At 41.7% G+C, this 21055-nt stretch overlaps 1 protein-coding gene across 1 annotated transcript in view; it reads left to right on the top strand.

Moving 5' to 3' along the window:
* LOC114663989 (adenylate cyclase type 2-like) overlaps window positions 1-21055 on the top strand; it is a 592666-nt gene that overhangs the window by 514239 nt on the left and 57372 nt on the right. The window contains 2 exon segments of the mRNA XM_028817967.2: window positions 699-818; window positions 8238-8422. Of these exon segments, the coding sequence (XP_028673800.2) occupies window positions 699-818; window positions 8238-8422 (305 nt within the window).

Genomic DNA, 21055 nt, shown 5'->3' with positions numbered 1-21055 from the left:
TCAGTAGGAACAAGACAGAATACATGTGTGTAAATGAGAGGGAGGTCAGTGGAATGGTGAGGATGGAGGGAGTAGAGTTGGCAAAGGTGGATGAGTTTAAATACTTGGGATCAACAGTACAGAGTAACAGGGATTGTAGAAGAGAAGTGAAAAAAAGAGTACAGGCAGGGTGGAGAAGAGTGTCAGGAGTGATTAGTGACAGACGGGTATCAGCAAGAGTGAAAGCGAAGGTCTACAGGACGGTAGTGAGACCAGCTATGTTATATGGGCTGGAGACGGTGGCACAGGAGACAGAGCTGGAGGTGGCAGAGTTAAAGATGCTAAGATTTGCATTGAGTGTGACGAGGATGGACAGGATTAGAAGTGAGGACATTAGAGGGTCAGCTCAAGTTGGTCGGTTGTGAGACAAAGTCAGAGAGGCGAGATTGTGTTGGTTTGGACATGTGCAGAGGAGAGATGCTGAGTATATTGGGAAAAGGGTGCTAAGGAGAGAGCTACCAGGAAAGAGGAAAAGAGGAAGGCCTCAGAGAAGGTTAATGGATGTGGTGAGAGAGGACATGCAGGTGATGGGTGTGACAGAGCAAGATGACGAGAACGGAAAGATATGGAACAGGATGATCCTCTGTGGCGACCCCTAATGGGAGCAGCCGAAAGGAGAAAAGTTAAAGTGCAACTTTTCATTTTGTTTTTCTTCTCAGTTTTTCTTAGAGGATGACCTGACCTATGCTGTTCCTGCTTTTAACTCTTCTAACCTGACTGTAAATTATTCTAACGGGCAGACTCCGACATTTTTGGAGAAAAACAACTTCTATCTTCCAGTAAGTATTCACGTTTTTATTTTGTCTTTTTTCTTTTTCGCATCCATTGGAGCCCCTGAGTGTACATGGTGTCTTTTTTTTTGGGGTGTTGAGTTTGTCATAGCATTAAATAATTGTGCCCACACTGGAATGGGCCCAATTTACATGTAATCAAAATGGAGAATATGAATTACTCTCATAATTTTTGTGAAAAAGAAGATGGCTGACTGATTTCATTTTTACTACAGTAGTGTGGTGGTTAGCGCTACGGCTTTGCTGATACAACAACCTGAGTGTTCGAATGTATACTTTTATGAACTTGCCGGTATCTATTATTGTAGAGGGCAGCTGTATACGTGACATCAAACCACTGCTAGCTGTAGGCAGAGATCGAGTAGGCACTGGTTTAGGGGGCACCAAATCCCCCCCTTGACCTCCTCCCCTTCTGTTTCCGAAGATGTGTAGTCATCTTCCCCCTGTCCTGCTCATCAAAACCGAATGCCATTATGAACAATGCTGCCCATCCTCTCTCTGACACACTGACACTGAGGACTTTCAGCCAACAAATTATTCAGAAAGATTGTGTCAAAAAATACGATGGGGACTCAATGGCAATATGCCTGCATACTGTCCCACTCTGACTGGGAAGACAAAGAGACTTCAGTCAGCCTTCAAACCGATATAAGGTTAACAAAAGAGCTGGAGATCTGTCCTCCTCAAATGCCAGGCCAACATGTGACACCAGCTCCCTGGAGCAGCTCTGTTTTATAGTGTCTGTGCCGGAAAGGGTGGGGCATTGTGGGTGGGGCTAGGCCTCCTCCTTGAACGTTTTTTTTCAATGCTATGGTGGAAAGAGAAGATACTGTTAGTGTCAGCGCCCCCTCCTGGACTGGAGCTGCTTACCTCTTCAGAGCCTGAAAGGTGGTCCACAAGAACACTTGTGTGACATGTTCACTTTTTTCACATTTTGTGATCTTGCAGCCTTAAATTCATGTTTTCTCTCATCGTGTAAACAACAACAATAACATTTATTTCTGTATAACATTTTCATACAAATAATGTAGCTCAAAGTGCTTTACATGATGAAAAAAGACAAAATAAATAAGTAAAATTAGGGAACACTAATTAACATAGAATAAAAGTAAGGTCTGATGGCCAGGGAGAAAAAAAATTAATCTGTAGGGGTTCCAAGGCCACGAGACCACCCAGCACCTTCTAGGCATTCTACCTAATATAAATGACCTCAATCAGTCCTCAAACTTACTACCCCAGAACAGCAAAGCAAAAACAGGATTTTAGATGGTTATAGATTAAACATGAAGGGCTTTTTTGATTTTTCCAGTGGCTTCAGTACCATCCAACCATTCCTATTAAGGGGAAAACTCAGAGATATCCAGGTGGATGAGCCTGTGGTGTCCTGATGATGGACTGTCAGTTGGGCAGACCACTGTTTGTAAGACTCGAGGACTGTGTGAGCAACCCTGGAGCACCACAAGGAACAGGCCTGTCTGCTTCACTCCTCACTCTGTATACCTCAGACTAGAAACAGAACAGCAGGTTAGGTCACTTGTAGAAATTCTCAGATGATTCTGCACTTATGGGGTATATTGATAAGGATGGTGAGACACAGGAGAGGAGTCGGGGGGAGGGGGGGGGGGTGATAAGGGACTTTATTTCTTGGTTTCTTGGACTGAAAGGGATCCTTACCCAGACAGGAGGCCAGTAGAACAGAATAACAGAAGGGACCAGGAAAGACAATTCATTTGGGACACTTTCTCCCATAAAATGCTAGATGACAGCCCCCCTGGTTTAGGATTCCCACACGGACTACCGCAGGGAATGCTGGAACCTGTAGTCCCATGATGCACCCCTGTGGGGCTCTGTGAGAGCCACCAGGAGGGAGCTGAAGGGATTAGCAATCCCTACCTTGTGGGACTTCTGATTGGCCAGGAAGTACTTCCATTGGGCTATGGCCTAGCACCAGAAGTACTCCCGGGTCCAAAATAAAAGAGAACACTCAACTTCATCCAGGCGAGTCGGAGTAGGCAGAAAGAAGGACAAAGCTCGCCTGGGTGGTGTGGAGAAAGAAAGAGAAGAAAAGAACTGTGTTATGGTTCGTTTATGCCCTGTTAAAACCTTTACACAATGTATTTATAAGAATAAACCTTGTATTCATATTGGGACTTGTGTCTGTGTGGCTGGGGTTTGGGGTGCTGCATCGCCTCCCAACCCGGTCACATGGTTGCAAAGAGAATTGTCTGCAGCTTAACATCAGGAAAAACCAAGAAACTGACCTTCACCGTACCAAAGGTCCAACATGTCCAGTCACTATTCAGGGTGTGGATGACGAGGTGGTCCACTCCTACAAGTACTTGGGGGTCCACATCAATGACAGGTTGGACTGGTCTCAGAACACAGAGGATCTAGAGAAGAAAGGGCAGCAGCAGACTTTTTATGTCTAAGGAGACAGTGTTCCTTTAATGTGGGAAGTGTCATCCTGTGGTGTGCTGGGCTGGTAATATCACTTCAAGAGAGGACCAATGAATCAACAAACTGATTATAAGGGTGGACTTAGTTATAGAACAAATGAAGACAAAACTGAATGCCATTATGAACAAAGCTGCACATCCTCTCCCTGACACACCAACACTGAGGTCTTTCAGCCAATGAATCATTCAGCATAAGTGGGTCAAGAAATGCAACTGGGGGCTCCTTTATACCAACAGCAATATGCCTGTGTAGGACCTTACTGGGATTGGGACTGCCATGTTATAAATTTTCTTTCTTTTTAATTTTGATGATTTTTTGTCATTCTGGCATATGTTAGACCAGGGTTTGCATATATATTTATTTATTTATCTAACTATGTATGTATTTATTTATTTAAAGAGGAGCTGTAAAATGCCAAATTTCCCACTGGGGACAAATAAAGTTCTCTAATCTATTGTGAGGGATGACCCACATTCTTACCTGCCTGGGATGATCTTGAGGTAGAAGGACAGGGGGAGACAGCTTACAATGGGCTTTGTCTCCCCCAGGACGCTAGATGGCAGTGAGCCCAGGCTCAGATCCCCGCATGGATGCCCACAAGGCAGTCCCAGGGGACAGCCTTGTTGGGTCCTGCGGGGGCCACCAGGGAGAGCTGTGGGATTTGGGAGCCCCTATTCTATAGGGTTCCAACCTCACCTGGAAGTGTCTCAGAGCTGCAGCGTTGTATCACCGGAAGCACTCCTGGGGATTAGATAAAAGGAGATGCCAGCTTCACATCAACGAGCCAGAGTCGGGAGGAAGGTGGACAACACTTGCAAAGAGGAGTGGAGGAAGAAGTGACAGAGAGGAAGAACACAAAGACTTGTGCCTATGTTTGTGCTTTATTTTACTTGTCGCTGTAGTGGTGAGAAACGCTTGATAAGGAATAGTTTCCCCCAACAAAAGACTCTTTGCCTTTTATACTTGTGTCTGTGGCTGGATGTGTTGGGTGTTTGGGGACTTCGAGCACCCCCTGGGGTCCACTCTATCTATCTATCTATCTATCTATCTATCTATCTATCTATCTATCTATCTATCTATCTATCTATCTATCTATCTATTTAGTGCCTTTCATGCCTATCTATGTAATTATATAGTGCCTTCCAGGGCTTTTCCATCTATCTGTTGTGATGGACGGCCAGCGTTTTAGTCTTACCGGAACGTCCCTAAACAGAAAGAAGGAGGAAGAGCAGGCTTTTCAGGGCACTGCATCCCCCGGGACGCTAGGTGGCAGCTCCACTGGATGGCAACGGTTCCCCAGATTCCCTCAAAGCATCCTGGGACGTGGAGTCAGTTTCCTCAGCCCTTTTGGGTGCCATGTGTGCTGCCAGGGGGAGCTCACAAAAAACCTGGGGACTCCTACTATTACGACAACCCGGAAGTACTTTGGAGTCACGAGGACTGAAGCCCACAGTTCTTCTGGTCTACTTGAAGGATGATGTGCCATTTGACCTGTAGAAGGAATGCTTCCGGGTCATGGACTATTTAAAGGACTGGTCAAAACCCAGCAGGGGGAGCCAGAGTTGGGTGGTAGAGTGACGGAGCTGCTGGAGGATTGTGATTATTGATTATTGTTTATTATTATTATTATTATTGGACAATTGTGGAGTGTATGGTGCTTTGTGCACTTATTGAAGAAAAATTATTAAAGATTCTTCTTGATGCTTTTTATAAGTGTGTCTTGGATGTCTGTCTGGTGGGTTTAGCAGGGCAACAGTGCCTCTAGCGTCCACACTATCTATCTATCTATCTATCTATCTATCTATCTATCTATCTATCTATCTATCTATCTATCTATCTATCTATCTATCTATCTATCTATCTATCTATCTATCTATCTATCTATCTATCTATCTATCTATCTATCTAATCTTCAGAAGGCACTGTATGCTTACGTATTGTTAGTTTGAGCAGCGCCAGCGGTGGCAGGCTCTGTAGGTACTGATGGTGCCTGTATGGGGGACACTAGAGGAATACAATGGGCAGGGCAGACTGGCACGACTGTAGAATTCCCACAAGGTGACAGATATCAGAAGGTAAGCCATATCTGAGTTTGCTATGACCTGCTTAGATTAGATAAGAGCAGGCAGTGGTGAAATAAACATGGAGACCATGACCTGCATACCCAATGACTATCCTTGTAAATACTTCAATCAATATTATGGGTCACAGTGGCTTTGTCATCCTAATTATGGAGAAGTGCAACAAGCTTACAGCTGAATCATTCTTTTTTTTTCTTTCTTCTGTCAGGGTCAGTAACCTGTGATCATGTTAACTTCAGACTTTATTGATGGGGAAATTTTATTGACTGTGCAGCCAGCTCAGCGTATACAGCAACAGGCTCCACAGGGAATATCTGCATAAAGTTCAAGTTATAATGAATAGGAGTGGAGGCTCAGTAGTGTGGCTGATGGGACTGTTAGAGTCTCAGTGTTGAGGGGTCTGTCATGTCTTAAAAGACGTCAAACTGGACAAATGAGCTATTGTTTAGCCTACAATGTATTTAAAAACAGAGTCCAGTGTGGACTCCTATTACTTTGTGATTAGATTTGCCGTATGGTGCTCAGGTATGTTGTGAATCGATCTGAAATTAATAAAAAGGAATAAAAATAATAATAACCGATAATAGATATAAAGTTGAATTTTTCTCACAATAATACTCCTGCTGTAGTTCATTCATTTATCCACTCATTTATCACAGCTTATCCAAGACCAGGTCATGGGGGCAGCGGTCTTAGCAGTGAGGCCCATATCTCCCTCTCCCCAGCCACACATGCCAATTCATACTGTGGGATCCGAAGGCGATCCCAAGACACAATCCTCCCCATGAGCCCTGGGACTTCCCCAGGGTGTCCACCCAGCCAGTCATGCCCCTAAAACCTCTGCCTGGGGGCATCTGTATCAAATGGCTCCTCTCAATGCGGAGGATGTGCGGCTCTACTCTGAGCCTTTACATTTATTCACCTAGCAGACTCTTTTATCCAAAGTGACTTGCAAAGGAGATCAACCTAATTGAGTCAACATCCGTCTGGGGTCTATTTGGGAACAAGTGTTATAGGACAAGGGTACAAAACTGAGCATCACAAGTGAAGAGCGGAGAACAAAATGAAAGCCATTAACAGCTACATAGCAATTCACATAACACCCACGATCTCATGTGTGAAATGGTATAAAGAAGCCATTGCAGTCACAAATGTCTAAGTGGCAATTGAAGAGTAGCACACCAAGAACAAAATAGTTCAGCAACTAATTTTAAATTATAAATAGCGATACATAACAGTCAAGTTTTACATAATGTAACCAGTAGGGGGCACCACTGAGCCTCAAACCCCAGACACAGTAATGCCCAACACAGCCACAGGTTCAAAGAAAGGAATTTTAATTCACCAAATACTTTTTTACAATGATGCCCAGCTAAAACCATAAAGAAATTGAGGGTCCTTCCTCTCTTTCCACCTCTAGTTGACAGTCACATCTATCTATCTATCTATCTATCTATCTATCTATCTATCTATCTATCTATCTATCTATCTATCTATCTATTATATAGTGCCTTTCACATTTATCTAGGTATTATATGGTGTCTTCCATATATATCTATCTATTATATAGTGCCTTTCACATTTATCTAGGTATTATATGGTGCCTTCTATATTTATCTATCTATCTATTATATAGTGCCTTTCCCATCTATCTATCTATTAATTAAATATCACCTGTCACATCTATCTATCTATCTATCTATCTATCTATCTATCTATCTATCTATCTATCTATCTATCATATAATGCCTTCCACATCTATCTATCTATCTATCTATCTATCTATCTATCTATCTATCTATCTATCTATCTATCTATCTATCTATCTATCATATAGTGCCTTTCATATCTATCTATCTATCTATCTATCTATCTATCTATCTATCTATCTATCTATCTATCATATAGTGCCTTTCTATCTATCTATCTATCTATCTATCTATCTATCTATCTATCTATTAATTAAATAGAGCCTTTCACATCTGTCTATCATATTGTGCCTTTCATATCTATCTGTCAATCAATCATATAGTGCCTTTCATATATATCTGTATATTAATTAAATAGCACCTTTCATATCTATCTATTTTATAGTGCCTTTTCTATCTATTTGTCTTATCTATCTAAAACCCTAACTACAGAAAAATCATTTTGCATTGTGATGGAAGTCGAGGATGGGCTGGCATAGTGGGTGTGGTAGATGATTGTTCCTTGGTTGGAAGGCCCTCACAACTGATGAAGAACAATGGAAGGAGTTGTTGCCTCCTGGGGCCGTGTGTTCCTCTAGTCCACTGGATAGCAGCATCCCTCTGGCACATCACCCATTTGATCATTCGCAGGGCTTCATGGGAGTTGTAGTTCTGGATGGCCAATAGAGGGTGCTGCTGAGTGGAGGCTCCTCTGTCAGATGGAGGTTCCACCTCACCTGGAAGTTTTTTCCCCACTACAGTCCCGATGCACCACAAGTACTCCCAATGTGGTTTAAAGGAGCCCTCCACCTCACCCAGGCAAGTTGGAGTTTGGAATGGAAGAAGAGAACAAAACTCACCTGGAGACACTTGAAGGAGACATGTGTTTGTGATGGTATTATGGGACAAAGAAGCTGGGAAAGGTAGATTTGTAAAATAAAAATCAGTCTTTTTAAACCCAGAACGGATGTATTGCGTAGTTGTGTCTGGGGTTCTAGAGTTTTCCACCACTATTTGCACAGAGTATGTGAATTTCCCATTGGGATTAATAAAGTATCTATCTATCTATCTATCTATCTATCTATCTATCTATCTATCTATCTATCTATCTATCTATCTATCTATCTATCTATAAAGTCTGTTTCTGCATGAGACATTCATTTTTTTCTTTTTTTTGTCAGTATTTTATATACAGCTGCATCCTGGGCTTGATATCCTGTTCAGTGTTCCTGCGGATAAACTATGAACTGAAAATGCTGATCATGCTTGCAGCAGTCGTAGGCTACAACGTCATCATTCTTCACAGCCACTCCTCTGTTTTGGATGAATACAGCAAGTTTCTATATAAAACACAAATAATGGAAAGGTACGGTATGACACCTGTGCACCATCTCATTGTACAGGATATATTCTAGCTGTGCTCATTCTAAGACGGATTGAAATCTAAGTAATCAACATGAACCTCAGTATTAATGATTGCAGTGCACCATCTATTGCAATATATTTTGTAATGTATATAGTAATAACATCATTGCATTTTTCATTCCAACAGATGGTGCATCAGCAACATTTGTAGCACTAAAATGCATTACTACACATTTTTGTGATGCGCCATCTGTTAGAAAGACGGATGCAATTCACATGCCTTGGTTATATGCCACTTCATACGATGATATCCAATTGCAGAGCCACCGCACCATGTGTCACCACAGGTCTAGGCCAGCAGTTCTACACCAGCAGTTTCACGGCGGAAGTGAAGGTTAGGGGTTAGTGTAGTCAGCATGTAGTATAAACAGTTAAGATTAGGGGTAATTTAAGGTTAGTGTAGTTAGCGTGAAGTATAGACGTGCAGTGACGTCACTTTCACAGTGAAACTGCTGGTGTAGACCTGCGGAGACATGGTGCCACAGCTGTGAAGTTGGATCCTTCTCATTTGGCATGGGATTCATAAAAGCAGTGGTAATATTTGTGATGTGCCATCTGTTGGAACCACCAATGCAATGTACGTATTATTACTAGAAATGTTTATGATATGCCATCTGTTGGAATAAGAAATGCAATCCACATGTCTCTTTTATATCCCACTTGGCACAACAATATCCAGTTTCATGGCCGCAGCACCTTACGTCAGCACAGATGTAGGCCTGCAGTTCTACACCAGCAGTTACACGGAGGAAGTGAAGGTTAAGGGTTAGTGTGGTTAGCAAGTAGTATAAACGGTTAGTATTAGGGGTAACTTTAATGTTTGGGGTTAATGTGGTTAGCATGTAGTATAACGTGCAGTGAAGTCACTTCCACAGTGAAACTGCTTGTGTAGACCTGCAGTGATGTATGATGCTACAACTCTAAACTTGTATCCTTCTCATTTGGTAGGGGATTTGTAAAAGTAGGGCTAAGGTTTGTGATGCACCACCTGCGGGAATGAAAAGTGCAATGCATTTTGTTACTACAAATGTTTGTGATATGCCATCTGTTGAAGTGACAAGTGCATTGCATTTCTGTTATAGATCACTTGGTAGGGGATTTGTAGGAGCAGTGCTCATGTTTGTGATGAACCATCTGTTAGAATAAAAAATGTAACGCATATGTCATTTTTATAAGTCACTTGGTACAATAATATCCAATTGCAGAGCCGCAGAACCACACATCGCCACAGGACTAGGCCAGCAGTTCTACTCCAGCAGTTTCATGGCAGATGTTAAGGTTAGGGGTTAGAGTAGTCAGCATGCAGTATTAACGGTTAAGATTAGGGGTAACTCAAGGTTAGAGGTTAGTGTGGTTAGCATGTTGCATAGACATGCAGTGATATCACATCCACGGGGAAACTTCTTGTGTAGACCAGCAGTGACGTATGGTGCCATGGCTCTGCAATTGGATCCTTCTCATTTGGCATGGGATTCATAAAAGCTGTAGTAGTATTTGTGATGCACCATCTGTTGGAATGACAAATTCCATGCATTGTATTACTACAAATGCTTGTGATGCCCCATCTGTTGGAAAGACAAGATGTCAACATAGACTTTGGTGTTACCTTTGCAGTGCACCATCTATTGGAATGTATTTTGTAATGCATGTAGTAATGAAATTGTTGCATTTTTCATTCCAACAGATGGGGCATCACAAATATTTTTAGTAATAAAATGCATTACTACAAATGTTTGTAGTGTGTCATCTGTCGGAATGAAAAATGCAATTCACATGTCTTTGTCATATGCCATTTGGTACAATAATATCCAGTTGCAGAGCCGCAGCACAATACATCACCAAAGTATTCTGAGCATGATAATTACAATTTAAAATAAACAGTTTGAGGTAAAAATGTGAAGATTTTTAGAGCAGCCTATATGCCGGCCAGCCAGGTTATGATGGTAGACAGGTGCAGCGGCCTTTTGGGAATATGCCTTTACAGCAACAGACTGCAAGATTTAAAGAGCAGCATCGTGTAACAGCTATGCATGGGCCGTTATTCAGGCCAGCGGGGTTATGACAGTAGATAGGTGAGCTGTTATGCTAACCATTCAGGTATAAACTGCTATGTGGTTGGCCCGAAAATTGGCCTACTGGATTTAAAGGGTTAAAGAATTCAAAAAAGAAAAGCAATGCCTGTCAATGAATTTAGACAATGCATAAAGACAAATAAATCCCATCAATCATTCAAACAAGAACAGTAGCTTAAACAACCTCAGGGGCCGAGAAGCCAGAAGGTCCAATCACTCAGAACGCACTTCACTCCTGTCCAGACTGATATGTTAGGGGTTAGGGTTACCTGCAATTTGTCAGTTGGAAAAGTTCATGCATCCCCCAAACACGCCATTTAATGCTCTCAGTTTTTCATATGCATCATCAAGGTCTTCGCTGTGTACCCGCAATGCCTCCATGATCTAACCCTGTCTCATTTCTGCCTTTTTAAGGACATGGCTGACATGAGACCTTGTAGTGGTGGTCATGAGCAAAATTCCTCCACCAGTGTAAATATCAGATCATACTGGGCCTGTTTTGGGCCTTCTAGCGTGGGGGGGGGGGGGGGGGGGGGTAGGCTTGAGGTGTGTAGGAGAGGGTGACACCCAGATCACCGTCTGTGAAAGTTTTGTTTGAAATCCCCCTCCTTCACTCAATGAAACCTCAATGAACTGAAATCACCGAGTGGGAATGATGGATCAATCGAGTGTCCGTGTGCCTTTGATTAACAACGCTAAATGGCCGGCTGTCCGCATGCTGCTCTGTGTTCAGGAGCTAATATTCATCAAGTCAATCAGGGGGCCTGTTGGGGGTTTTAGTCAGTCACTGGTTACCGTCTTGGGTGACACCAACCCTGGTGACGCCACTGCCAGTTTCCTCAAAGACGTGCATATTAATTGGCCACTCTGATTTGGCCGAGTTAGGCTGCCCTGCTGTGAACCTGGTGCTCCATTGCTGCTTTCCACACAGTATGACCAGAATTGATTCAAGACCCCCTGACCCCATATTGAAATAATAGGGGAGGCTTTCCGAAAATGAATAAGATTGATTGGGATGCACTTTTTATTTTTTTCCAACAGATTATCTTTACAATAAGAGATAATAATAATGTTCACTAATCCTTGGAGCACAGCGACCCAGTTAAACTGCATATAACAGCACATTCTAACAAAATCTCATTATGTTACTGCTGCTGCTGTTGGACCTAATTTGTAGAAAAGGCTATTACAATTATAATTCTACTTTAGACGTGATTACATGAATAATTGTGTCGGAATGCCAGAGAAAGAGCAGTGGAATCTTTTACACGCTTGAGGGGAGTAATTTTAGGACAACTCAGGCCAGCAAAATCAGTCTGCTAAAGGGCCTTCATTCTGACCTTGCAAAACAGATGGCACTTTTTTTGGCACCACCAGAGGGTGGTATTATCTGGAGGAGGTTTAGACCCATTCTGTAGGACAGCCTTAAGGTCATTCCCTAAGGGAATGTTATCTATTAGAAAGTAGGATAGAGACAAAAGATTTAATGCACATTACACAAATAAAAGGGAGGGGAGAGAAATGTCCTAAGAAGTGAGACTAAAATCAAGGGAAGTTCAAGAGAATATCTTTCAAAGCTTTGACATGGAGAAAACCCAAGGAGAGGGTTTCTGGAGATGGTTTAGCAAATGAAAAGGAAGCATCTGTAATAAACAGAAAAGAAGTCAGAATGGTTTTAAGGAAAATGAAAAATGGAAGTCTACTGCACCTTACGGGATACCAGCCCAAGTATGGAAAAGTCTGGGTGAGGAGGGTAGTGGATCTACTATGGGACCTACTGAATAAGATTTACGGTCAACAAAGGATGCCAGATGAATGGAGAGAGTCTGGAGAGGGCTTAGTAAATAAAAAGGAAACTTCTGGAATAAATAAAAAAGAAGTCAGAATGGTTTTAAGGAAAGTGAAAGATGGGGAGTCTACTGGACCTGACGAGATACCAGCCGCAGTATGGCAAAGTCTCAGCAAGGAGGTGTTCGATCCAATATGGAATCTACTGAGTAAGATTTACGGTCAACAAAGGATGCTAGATGAATGGATAGAGTCTGGAGAGGGCTTAGTAAGTGAAAAGGAAACTTTCAGAATAAATAGGAAAGAGGTTGAAATGGTCATAAGGGAAATGAAAAATGGAAAGTCTACTGGACCTGACGGGATACCAGTCGAAATATGGAAAAGTTTGGTTAAGGAGGTAGTGGATCTACTATGGGACCTACTGAGTAATATTTACGGTCAACAAAGGATGCTAGATGCATTGAGAGAGTCTGGAGAGGAATTAGTAAATAAAAAGGAAACTTCTGGAAAACATAAAGTAGTCAGAAAGGTTGTAAGGAAAATGAAAGATGGAGAGTCTGCTGGACCTGATGAGATATCAGCCGCAGTATGGAAAAGTCTGGGCAAGGAGGTGCTCGATCCAATATGAGACCTACTGAGTAAGATTTACAGTCAACAAAGGATGCTAGATGAATGGAGTCTAGACAGGGTTTCATAAGTGAAAAGGAAACGTCCGGAATAAATAGAAAAGAGGTTGAAATGGTCATAAGGAAAATGAAAAATGTCAAGTCTACTGAACTTGACAAGATACCAGCCAAAGTATGGAAAAGTCTGGATGTGGAGGTGTTGGATCTACCATGGGACCTACTGAGTAAGATTTACGGTCAACAAAGGATACTAGATGCATGGCGAGAGAATGTGCTCACCCCCTATTCAGAGATAAAGGCGACATACAGGAGCGTGGAAACTACCATCGCGTAAAACCCACAATGAAGAAAAGAAATTATTGAGAGAGGAAACAACAGTCGGTGAAGAGCAGTTTGGCTTTATGTCCAGAAGAGGAACAAGTGATATTGTATTCATTTTGAGGCAGATGATGCAAAAGTATGAAGAGAAGGGACAAAGAACTGCATATGACATTTATAGATCTGGAAGAAGGCAGAAGACAGGGTGCCACGGTAAGAGTTGTGGAGGTGTTTGGGGGAAAAAGAAGCCACTGTGAAGTATGTAAGGCTAGTGAGAGATATGTATGACAAGGCTACGACCAAAGTCAAGAGTAGCTGTGGATCTACAGAAAGCTTCCCTGTGTAAGGTTGCACTGCACCAAGGATCATCCATAAGCCCTTACAACTGTGATATTATAATGGAGGTCCTCAGTAACAAGATCATAGAACAAGCACCCTAGGGACATGCTCTTTGCTGATGATATGGACTAATTGCGATGACCTGCAACAAAAGCTCAATCTATGGAGAGATATGAAGAACAGGGGAAATTAGTTAAGTAGAAAGAAGATGGAATATATGTGGGTTAGAGGAGAACTTCAAGAAGAAGTCACTCAGATGCTTTCAGAGTGAATAAATAGGGTACATGAATTTAAATACGTTGGTTCCTATGTGACAGCATATCGTAGATTATATAATAAGGTATATCATAGAATCCAGGAAGGTTGGAACAACTGGAAACCGTTATCTGGTATGTTGTGTGGTAAAACGGATAAGTGTTATGAAGGAGGGATGAAATTTATAAGATGGTAGTCAGATCAGAAGAGGACCCAAGCTAGAGACGGCAGACAACCGGATGTTGAGTTGGATGTGTGGAATGACCAAAATGGGTAGAATCAAAAAGGAGAGGATAACGAAAACAGCAAAAGGTGTGGAAATCTTGAAGAGGATCCAAGAGAAAAGGTTGCAATGAGATGACCATTTAAGGAGAAGAATGACAACTATGCAAGCAAAACGGTAATGAGACTGGACGTTTAGGGAAGGAGAAGAAGGGGTAGACCAAAGCAGACATGAACAGATTGCATAAGTAAAGATCTGAGGGAGAAGGGAACGAGTCTGAAGATCACAGGTTGTGGAGAAGTCTACTCAAAAATAGGAATAGCCAAGGAAGAGGAAGGAAGTGGGATAGTTGAACGACTGAATTTGTGACCAATGAAGAAGATCCAGAAAATAACCAAAGCAATAGAGGTTTGTGTTATGGAACAGCCAAGGATTCAACTCTGGCTCAAGTCTGTTATTCTTTTTGTGGTCATAGGAATTACTTTGAAATCATTTTAGGGGTTTTTTTTTTTTTGTTTTGTTTTGTCCGGCACCCCCTGACTAACCACTAAGAGAAAACCCCCCACATATGATATTCCCCTCAACATGACTTGATGTCTAGTTATGCAAGACATTGAGCTTTTTCAGGTTCCCCCTTATTTTTGGCACTGTAGACCTGAAACAAAACTCATTTTTAGGTCATTCGTGGACCATATTTTGTGCAAGAAATGATACCCTTATGATAAAGAGTAAACCAATAGGTATCTTCAGCAAAAAATAACCAGAAGGATTTGAAGCTGTGTATGCCTCATCAACTGACCCCAGGGGGTTCACTCACTAATGGGGTGCAAGGGGTCAAAGTTACTTTTTTTCACAAAACTTTGAAAGAATGTGGATCAGTAATATCGGCATGTGGGGTGTCATTTTATGCTCTTTTTCTGTTGCTGATCATGTATATGATCATATTTTTGACATCTGAGTCTTCCTGGTGGTCCTATCCCTCTAGGGCACCACTCCCAGAAGGTTAAAAATGACAAATTTCAGACATTCACATGTAGGGTGTCGTTTTAGACTATTTCAGGGTCAGTGATTATGAATATGACGTTATTTTTGATTGTTGACCCTTTACTAATGATGTAGACCCCATCAGAGATTGAAAAATGGCACTTTTCTCTTACAATTGAGAATATTCAGCCTTTAAACATTTAAACTGATGCACACATTTTAACATGTCAAATACCTGATGCAACTATTCTCATTTATTTTTATTAGTACTTGTACCTCATGAAGTAAATTTTTACATTTATTATGAACCCGACCGAATGAGGGTGGCTTTCACTAATTCACACTTGTATTTCTTTAGTTTACTGTTTTTTTGTGCTTTCTTTTGTATATGATGTTTTTAAAAATGTTTGCTCCTCTCTCATTTTTGTACTTTATTTTGTTGTTTATCTGCGGTGGGTTGGCACCCTGCCCGGGATTGGTTCCTGCCTTGTGCCCTGTGTTGGCTGGGATTGGCTCCAGCAGACCCCCGTGACCCTGTGTTTGGGATTCAGCGGGTTGGAAAATGGATGGATGGATGGATAGATTTTGTTGTTTATACAATTCTTTGAGAAGTGTTTTAGCTGTTTTCTGTTGTGAAAAGAAACACCTTGACACCACAAAATATTTTGGGGCTGCCACCCCCGTATACTTGAAGTTTTGGCTGAATAAAGCAAAAATATGAGCAGCGAATCTTTACAGACAAGAGTCCAACACAGAACTAATAGGCAGAAGGGATATGGCGGTTTTTAAAGTCAGTCAGGGAAATGACATCAACGGGCCTGGAACAAGAGTTGAAGTCATCAGAGTCGGAATTAACGTCATCGGGCCCTGAACCAGAAATGGTGTTATCGGGCCCAGGCAGAATTTCCTGTGTTTGTTCTGCAGGGATAAAAGAAAAGGGATTAGTGTACTCTGCCACCCCCTGGCACAGCGTGGAATTACCTTCTTTAGTTGCCTCCCATGCCCCAGTGTGCGACAATGTATTTATGATGTTTTCCCATTCAGTTCAGTTCAGTCCTTCTGTGTTCCTCACAATATACATGAAATGGCTGCTCTGGCATTGCTTTGGAATTTCTGTCCAACCAGCTTACTTTTACAATCCAAATTTTGTAATGGCTATTGTCTTTTTGTATGTATTAATTGAGTTTTTCATGGTTTCTGGATTATGGGCTGGATTTGTTTGTATGTTACTTACCCCACGTACAGTAGCTTGTAGGGATGAACAAGAAAAAAATTTAATTTCATGTTTCGAGAAAAATGGATGTAACAATCCTTCTGATACAATGGGAGCAAATGACGACCAAAGCTGGATAACAGTAAATAATATCAAAACAACCCATAATCAACATTTCAAGTTGTCCAGTTATATGCTCACAATGTGTAAAACACATGTATTCTTTGCTAAAATATTCTAAAGTTAATACCTCTAGAAAATGAAAGTAGTACACAATAAGAAAGCATGTCCACATGCTTGCAAGCTTTGGAATTGAAGGCAGGAGTCTTGTCCAATGAATGTGCAAGAGAGGCGGGTCTTCACCTTAAAAGTACAACTGCAGAGCAGACAAAAGCTGAGGATGGCGAGATCTGCCCATCAACTACTGCATGTGGTGCAACCATCGTCACCAGGCCGAGAACTCAGTGACTTGCGCACAAAGTTCTTAGACACTTAATTATAATGGATAAAGACTAAGAAGATAGCGTTTATTAAGCACACCAGAGGAAGATGCATTTATCTGCCTGCTGCACAAGGCTTGTTTCCATCTGGACAGAGCTGCCAATAGTCTGAAGATTATCAATTTCACCACACCAAAGAGCATCTAAGCCTGGTCACTGTTCACGGAGTGAGGGTAGAGGTGGTGCACTGCTACAGGTATTTGGGGATCCACATCAATGACAGGCTGATCGTGCCAAGTGACACAGAGAGACTATATCAGAAAGGGCAAAGCAGACTCCTCTTCTATCTTAGGAGACTGCGTTACTTCAATGTGGGTAGTGATATCCTTTACATTTTCTACAACTGATGACCTGGTAACATCCCTTCAGAAATAGAAATCTTATCTATCTATCTATCTATCTATCTATCTATCTATCTATCTATCTATCTATCTATCTATCTATCTATCTATCTATCTATCAATCATAAAATGCCTTTCATATCTATCTGTCTATTATATAGTGCCTTTCATATCTATCTGTCTATTATATAGTGCCTTTCATATCTATCTAATTATCTATCTATCAATCTATCTATCATAAAATGCCTTTCATATCTATCTGTCAATTATATAGTGCCTTTCATATCTATCTATCTATCTATCTAGTTTGGCGTTGAAAGTGGCAGGTAGACAAAGGGGTGAATGATTTGAATCGGTGCTTTTCTAGTGGCTCTGTGACGGAATGGCGGTCAAGTAGAATGGAATGTTTTTCTTTTTCTGTCCTTCCATTTAAATAGCAAATGAGCAGATGCAGGTGATGGGATTGATAGGACCAATTATTGTGAGGGGGCCACGGTTCCACAGTGTTATCCTTCCCCCCGATTGTTTCCAGGGGAGTATATTTACATAGACACGCAGACACCATGTAAACAGGAGAACGCTATGAAAGACGGGACTCAGCACAAAATACATTTACGACAATATTAATCATGTAGCATTGCTACAAGGTAGTCCACAGCAATCAGGTTGAAACCATGAACCAGAAGAATGTATATACACTCACCGGCCACTTTATTAGGTACACCTGTGCAACTACCGTTGTCACTTGTGTACCACGTGCCCTCGTGTAAGACGCGCACTCTAATTTTTACAAAGAAAATCGCGTAATCGTAATCGCTACTATCCATGCTGAATGACGACGCCAAACTGATTCAAAAACACGAGAGAGCCCAAGCAGAAGAAGTATACATTATATTTACATTTCCTCATGTATGACGTGCACCTGATTTTCTAATGCTAATTTTCAGGAAAAATGTGTGCGTGGTACACATGTAAATACAGTACTTGTTTAAGCAAATATCTAATCAGCCAATCACGTGGCAGCAACTCAATGCATTTTGGCCTGTAGACGTCAAGACGAACACGCTGAAGTTCAAACAGAGCATCAGAATGAGGAAGGAGAAGGGTGATTGAAGTGACTTTGAATGTGGCATAGCTGTTGGAGCCAGATGGGCTGCTCTGAGTACTTCACAAACTGCTGATCTGCTGGGATTTTCACACACAGCCATCTCTCGGGTTTACAGAGAATGCTCTGAAAAAGGGAAAATATCAGTGAGCGGCAGTTCAATGCCTTGTTGATGCCAGAGGTCAGAGTCTGAATGGCCAGACTGGTCTGAGCTGGTAGAAAAACAACAGGAACTCAAATAAGCACTCGTTACAACCAAGGTGTGCAGAAGAGCATCTCTGAACACACAACACATCAAACCTTGAGCAGGAGACCACACTGGGTGACAGTCCTGTCAGCTAAGAACAGGCAACTGAGGCTACAAGTCACACGGGCTCACCAAAACTGGACAATAGAAGATTGGAAAAAACGTTGCCTGGTCTGACGAGTCTCGATTTCTGCATGGTAGATTCAGGATTTGGCATCAACAACATGAAAGCATAGATCCATCCTGCCTTGTATCAACGGTTCAGGCCGCTTGGTGGTGGTGTGATGGTGTGGAGGATATTTTCTTGGTACACATTGGATCCCTTAGTACCAACCTTAGCATCGTTTAAATGTCACAGCCTACCTGAGTGTTGTCACTGACCATGTCCATCCCTTTAGGACCGCCATCTTCTGATGGCTACTGGATAACACGCCATGTCACAAAGCTCAGATCGTCTCAAACTGGTTTCTTGAACATGGCAATGAGTTCACTGGACTCAAATGGCCTCCACAGTCAGCAGATCTGAATCCAGCAGAGCACCTTTGGGATGTGGTGGAACAGAAGATTCACATCATGGATTTGCAGCCGACAAATTTGCAGTAACGGTGTGATGCTATCACGTCAATATGGAGCAGAATCCCTGAGGAATGTTTCCAGCACCTTGTTGAATCTATGCCACGAAGAATTAGGCAGTTTCTAATGGCAAAAGGGGGTCCAAGCTGGTACTAGCGAGGTGTGCCTAATAAAGTGGCCGGTGAGTGTATATGAAATGCTAAGATCTGTCCATCTGTCATGCGCTAATTTGCAAACCTATGGAGCTGGAACCTTGATCTTGGTCTTTATTGAAAGTTTATGACTTGATCACTTCTGGCCATTCAAAATAGTTGAGGTAGTTTTAAGCCTCGTTAAAGTTTGTTACGACAAAGTTGTTATGTCAGTGAACAGATCAGATTTGAGAAATGAGAGGGTGAATTAACGAGTAACAGAAAAGGGTCACAAGTGGGAGATCAAAGACATGACTCTCAAAGCCAAAACAAGAGACAAAGACGGGCTGTCACAAAAATGACAAAAGACATTGAGAAGGTTTGAGGCAGCCACCCGTATAATTTTTCCCGGCTACAAAATTGATTCAAAAGAACAGACATGTTCACACGACTGAGTCCAAAACAGAACTGATTTACTAGAAACAGAGACGGTATGGGAAGTGATGTCATCAGGACCGGGACTGGAAGTGAGGTCGTTGGCTGCCCCAGAGCCGGGCAGGATTGTCCTTAGAATGGTCTGTATGGAATCGAGAGAGAAAATTAGTGCACTTCGCCACCCCCCTGGTCTGGCATGGAATTACATGTACTCCGGCCCTTTAGTTGTCTCCTAAAACACGCATGTGTGACAGGACAAAAAGGTCAGAACCAGGAAAAGCTGCAGAAAACGTGTACTAAGAGCAATACCGAACAGGGTTTTTTACCCTCAACTCAGATAATGAAGTAAATTCCAAGATGACCTTTAATCAAGTGGTGTCTCTTTTTCCCGAAGGTCGTGGCATCCAAGGACACCCCTCTAGCAAGGAGTGACACAACCCTAACAACAGGAAGAAAACATTCAGACATCCATAGGAAATACAAAATGGTTGATGAAACGGTTACAAAAGTTTGATACGTTATTTCGCTTTGAAATTTCCAAAAAAAAAATCAATTATCGTGAACCTCAAAAAACTTGTGAAACAAATGACTGATTTTGCAAACTCGTGAGAAAAAAATGTATTAAAAAAATGAAAACAAAACTCTAACAAAAGTGATTGAGAGAGTGAAACGGTAGAAGAACAAAGAAGAGCAGCAACATCTGCTAAGCATCAAGCAAAATTGCAGAAGCTGATTATGTGACAAAGACTGAGAAATAATAATAAACAATAAAAAAAAAATGACACTGACATGCACAGGCAAGCAAGAAGTTTTCTGGAATAGAGCCTGAAATGTTCAAAATATAGGCCATTTTACAGGGAATCAGAAACATTTATTGTAATTAAAGCAGGGTCCCCCGTCAGCCTATTGATACCTGAATCCCCCAAACACAGTACATGTGTGTTCAGAATTAGAAGATTAGAACAATCGGGACGAGAACAGGCCATTCAGCTCAACAAAGCTCCTATCCACTGTTAAAAAAACAGACATCAAAAATATCATAGTTGTAATCAGCAACTTCGAAGTAGCAAACAATACAGTGCCTGTATTGCTGATCCACGTTTTCTCGAAGTTTTATGAACTGGAGTTAATTTTGACCCCTCATGTCTTATTAGGGTGCGAATCTCTGAGGTCAGCTGATGTGGCATATATAACTTCAAGTCCTTCTGATTTTGCTTAAGACACCTGTTGCTTTAATCTTTAGCGTAATTGTGTTATTGTCTGCATGAACTATGGTCCAGAAATGGCAGGCAACAATAGGTTGGAACCACAAAAAGCTTGACATCTTGTATAATTAGGACCTCAAGATGAGCTGACTGGAATATGTGGAGGTTTTCTTATGCCGGTTTTTCAGGAGTGCCTTTCCACCTCTATATCTATTATAT

The sequence above is a fragment of the Erpetoichthys calabaricus genome, chromosome 13 (genome assembly GCF_900747795.2).
Source record: "Erpetoichthys calabaricus chromosome 13, fErpCal1.3, whole genome shotgun sequence".
NCBI lineage: Eukaryota > Metazoa > Chordata > Cladistia > Polypteriformes > Polypteridae > Erpetoichthys > Erpetoichthys calabaricus.
This window is presented reverse-complemented; position numbering and strand designations above follow the sequence as displayed.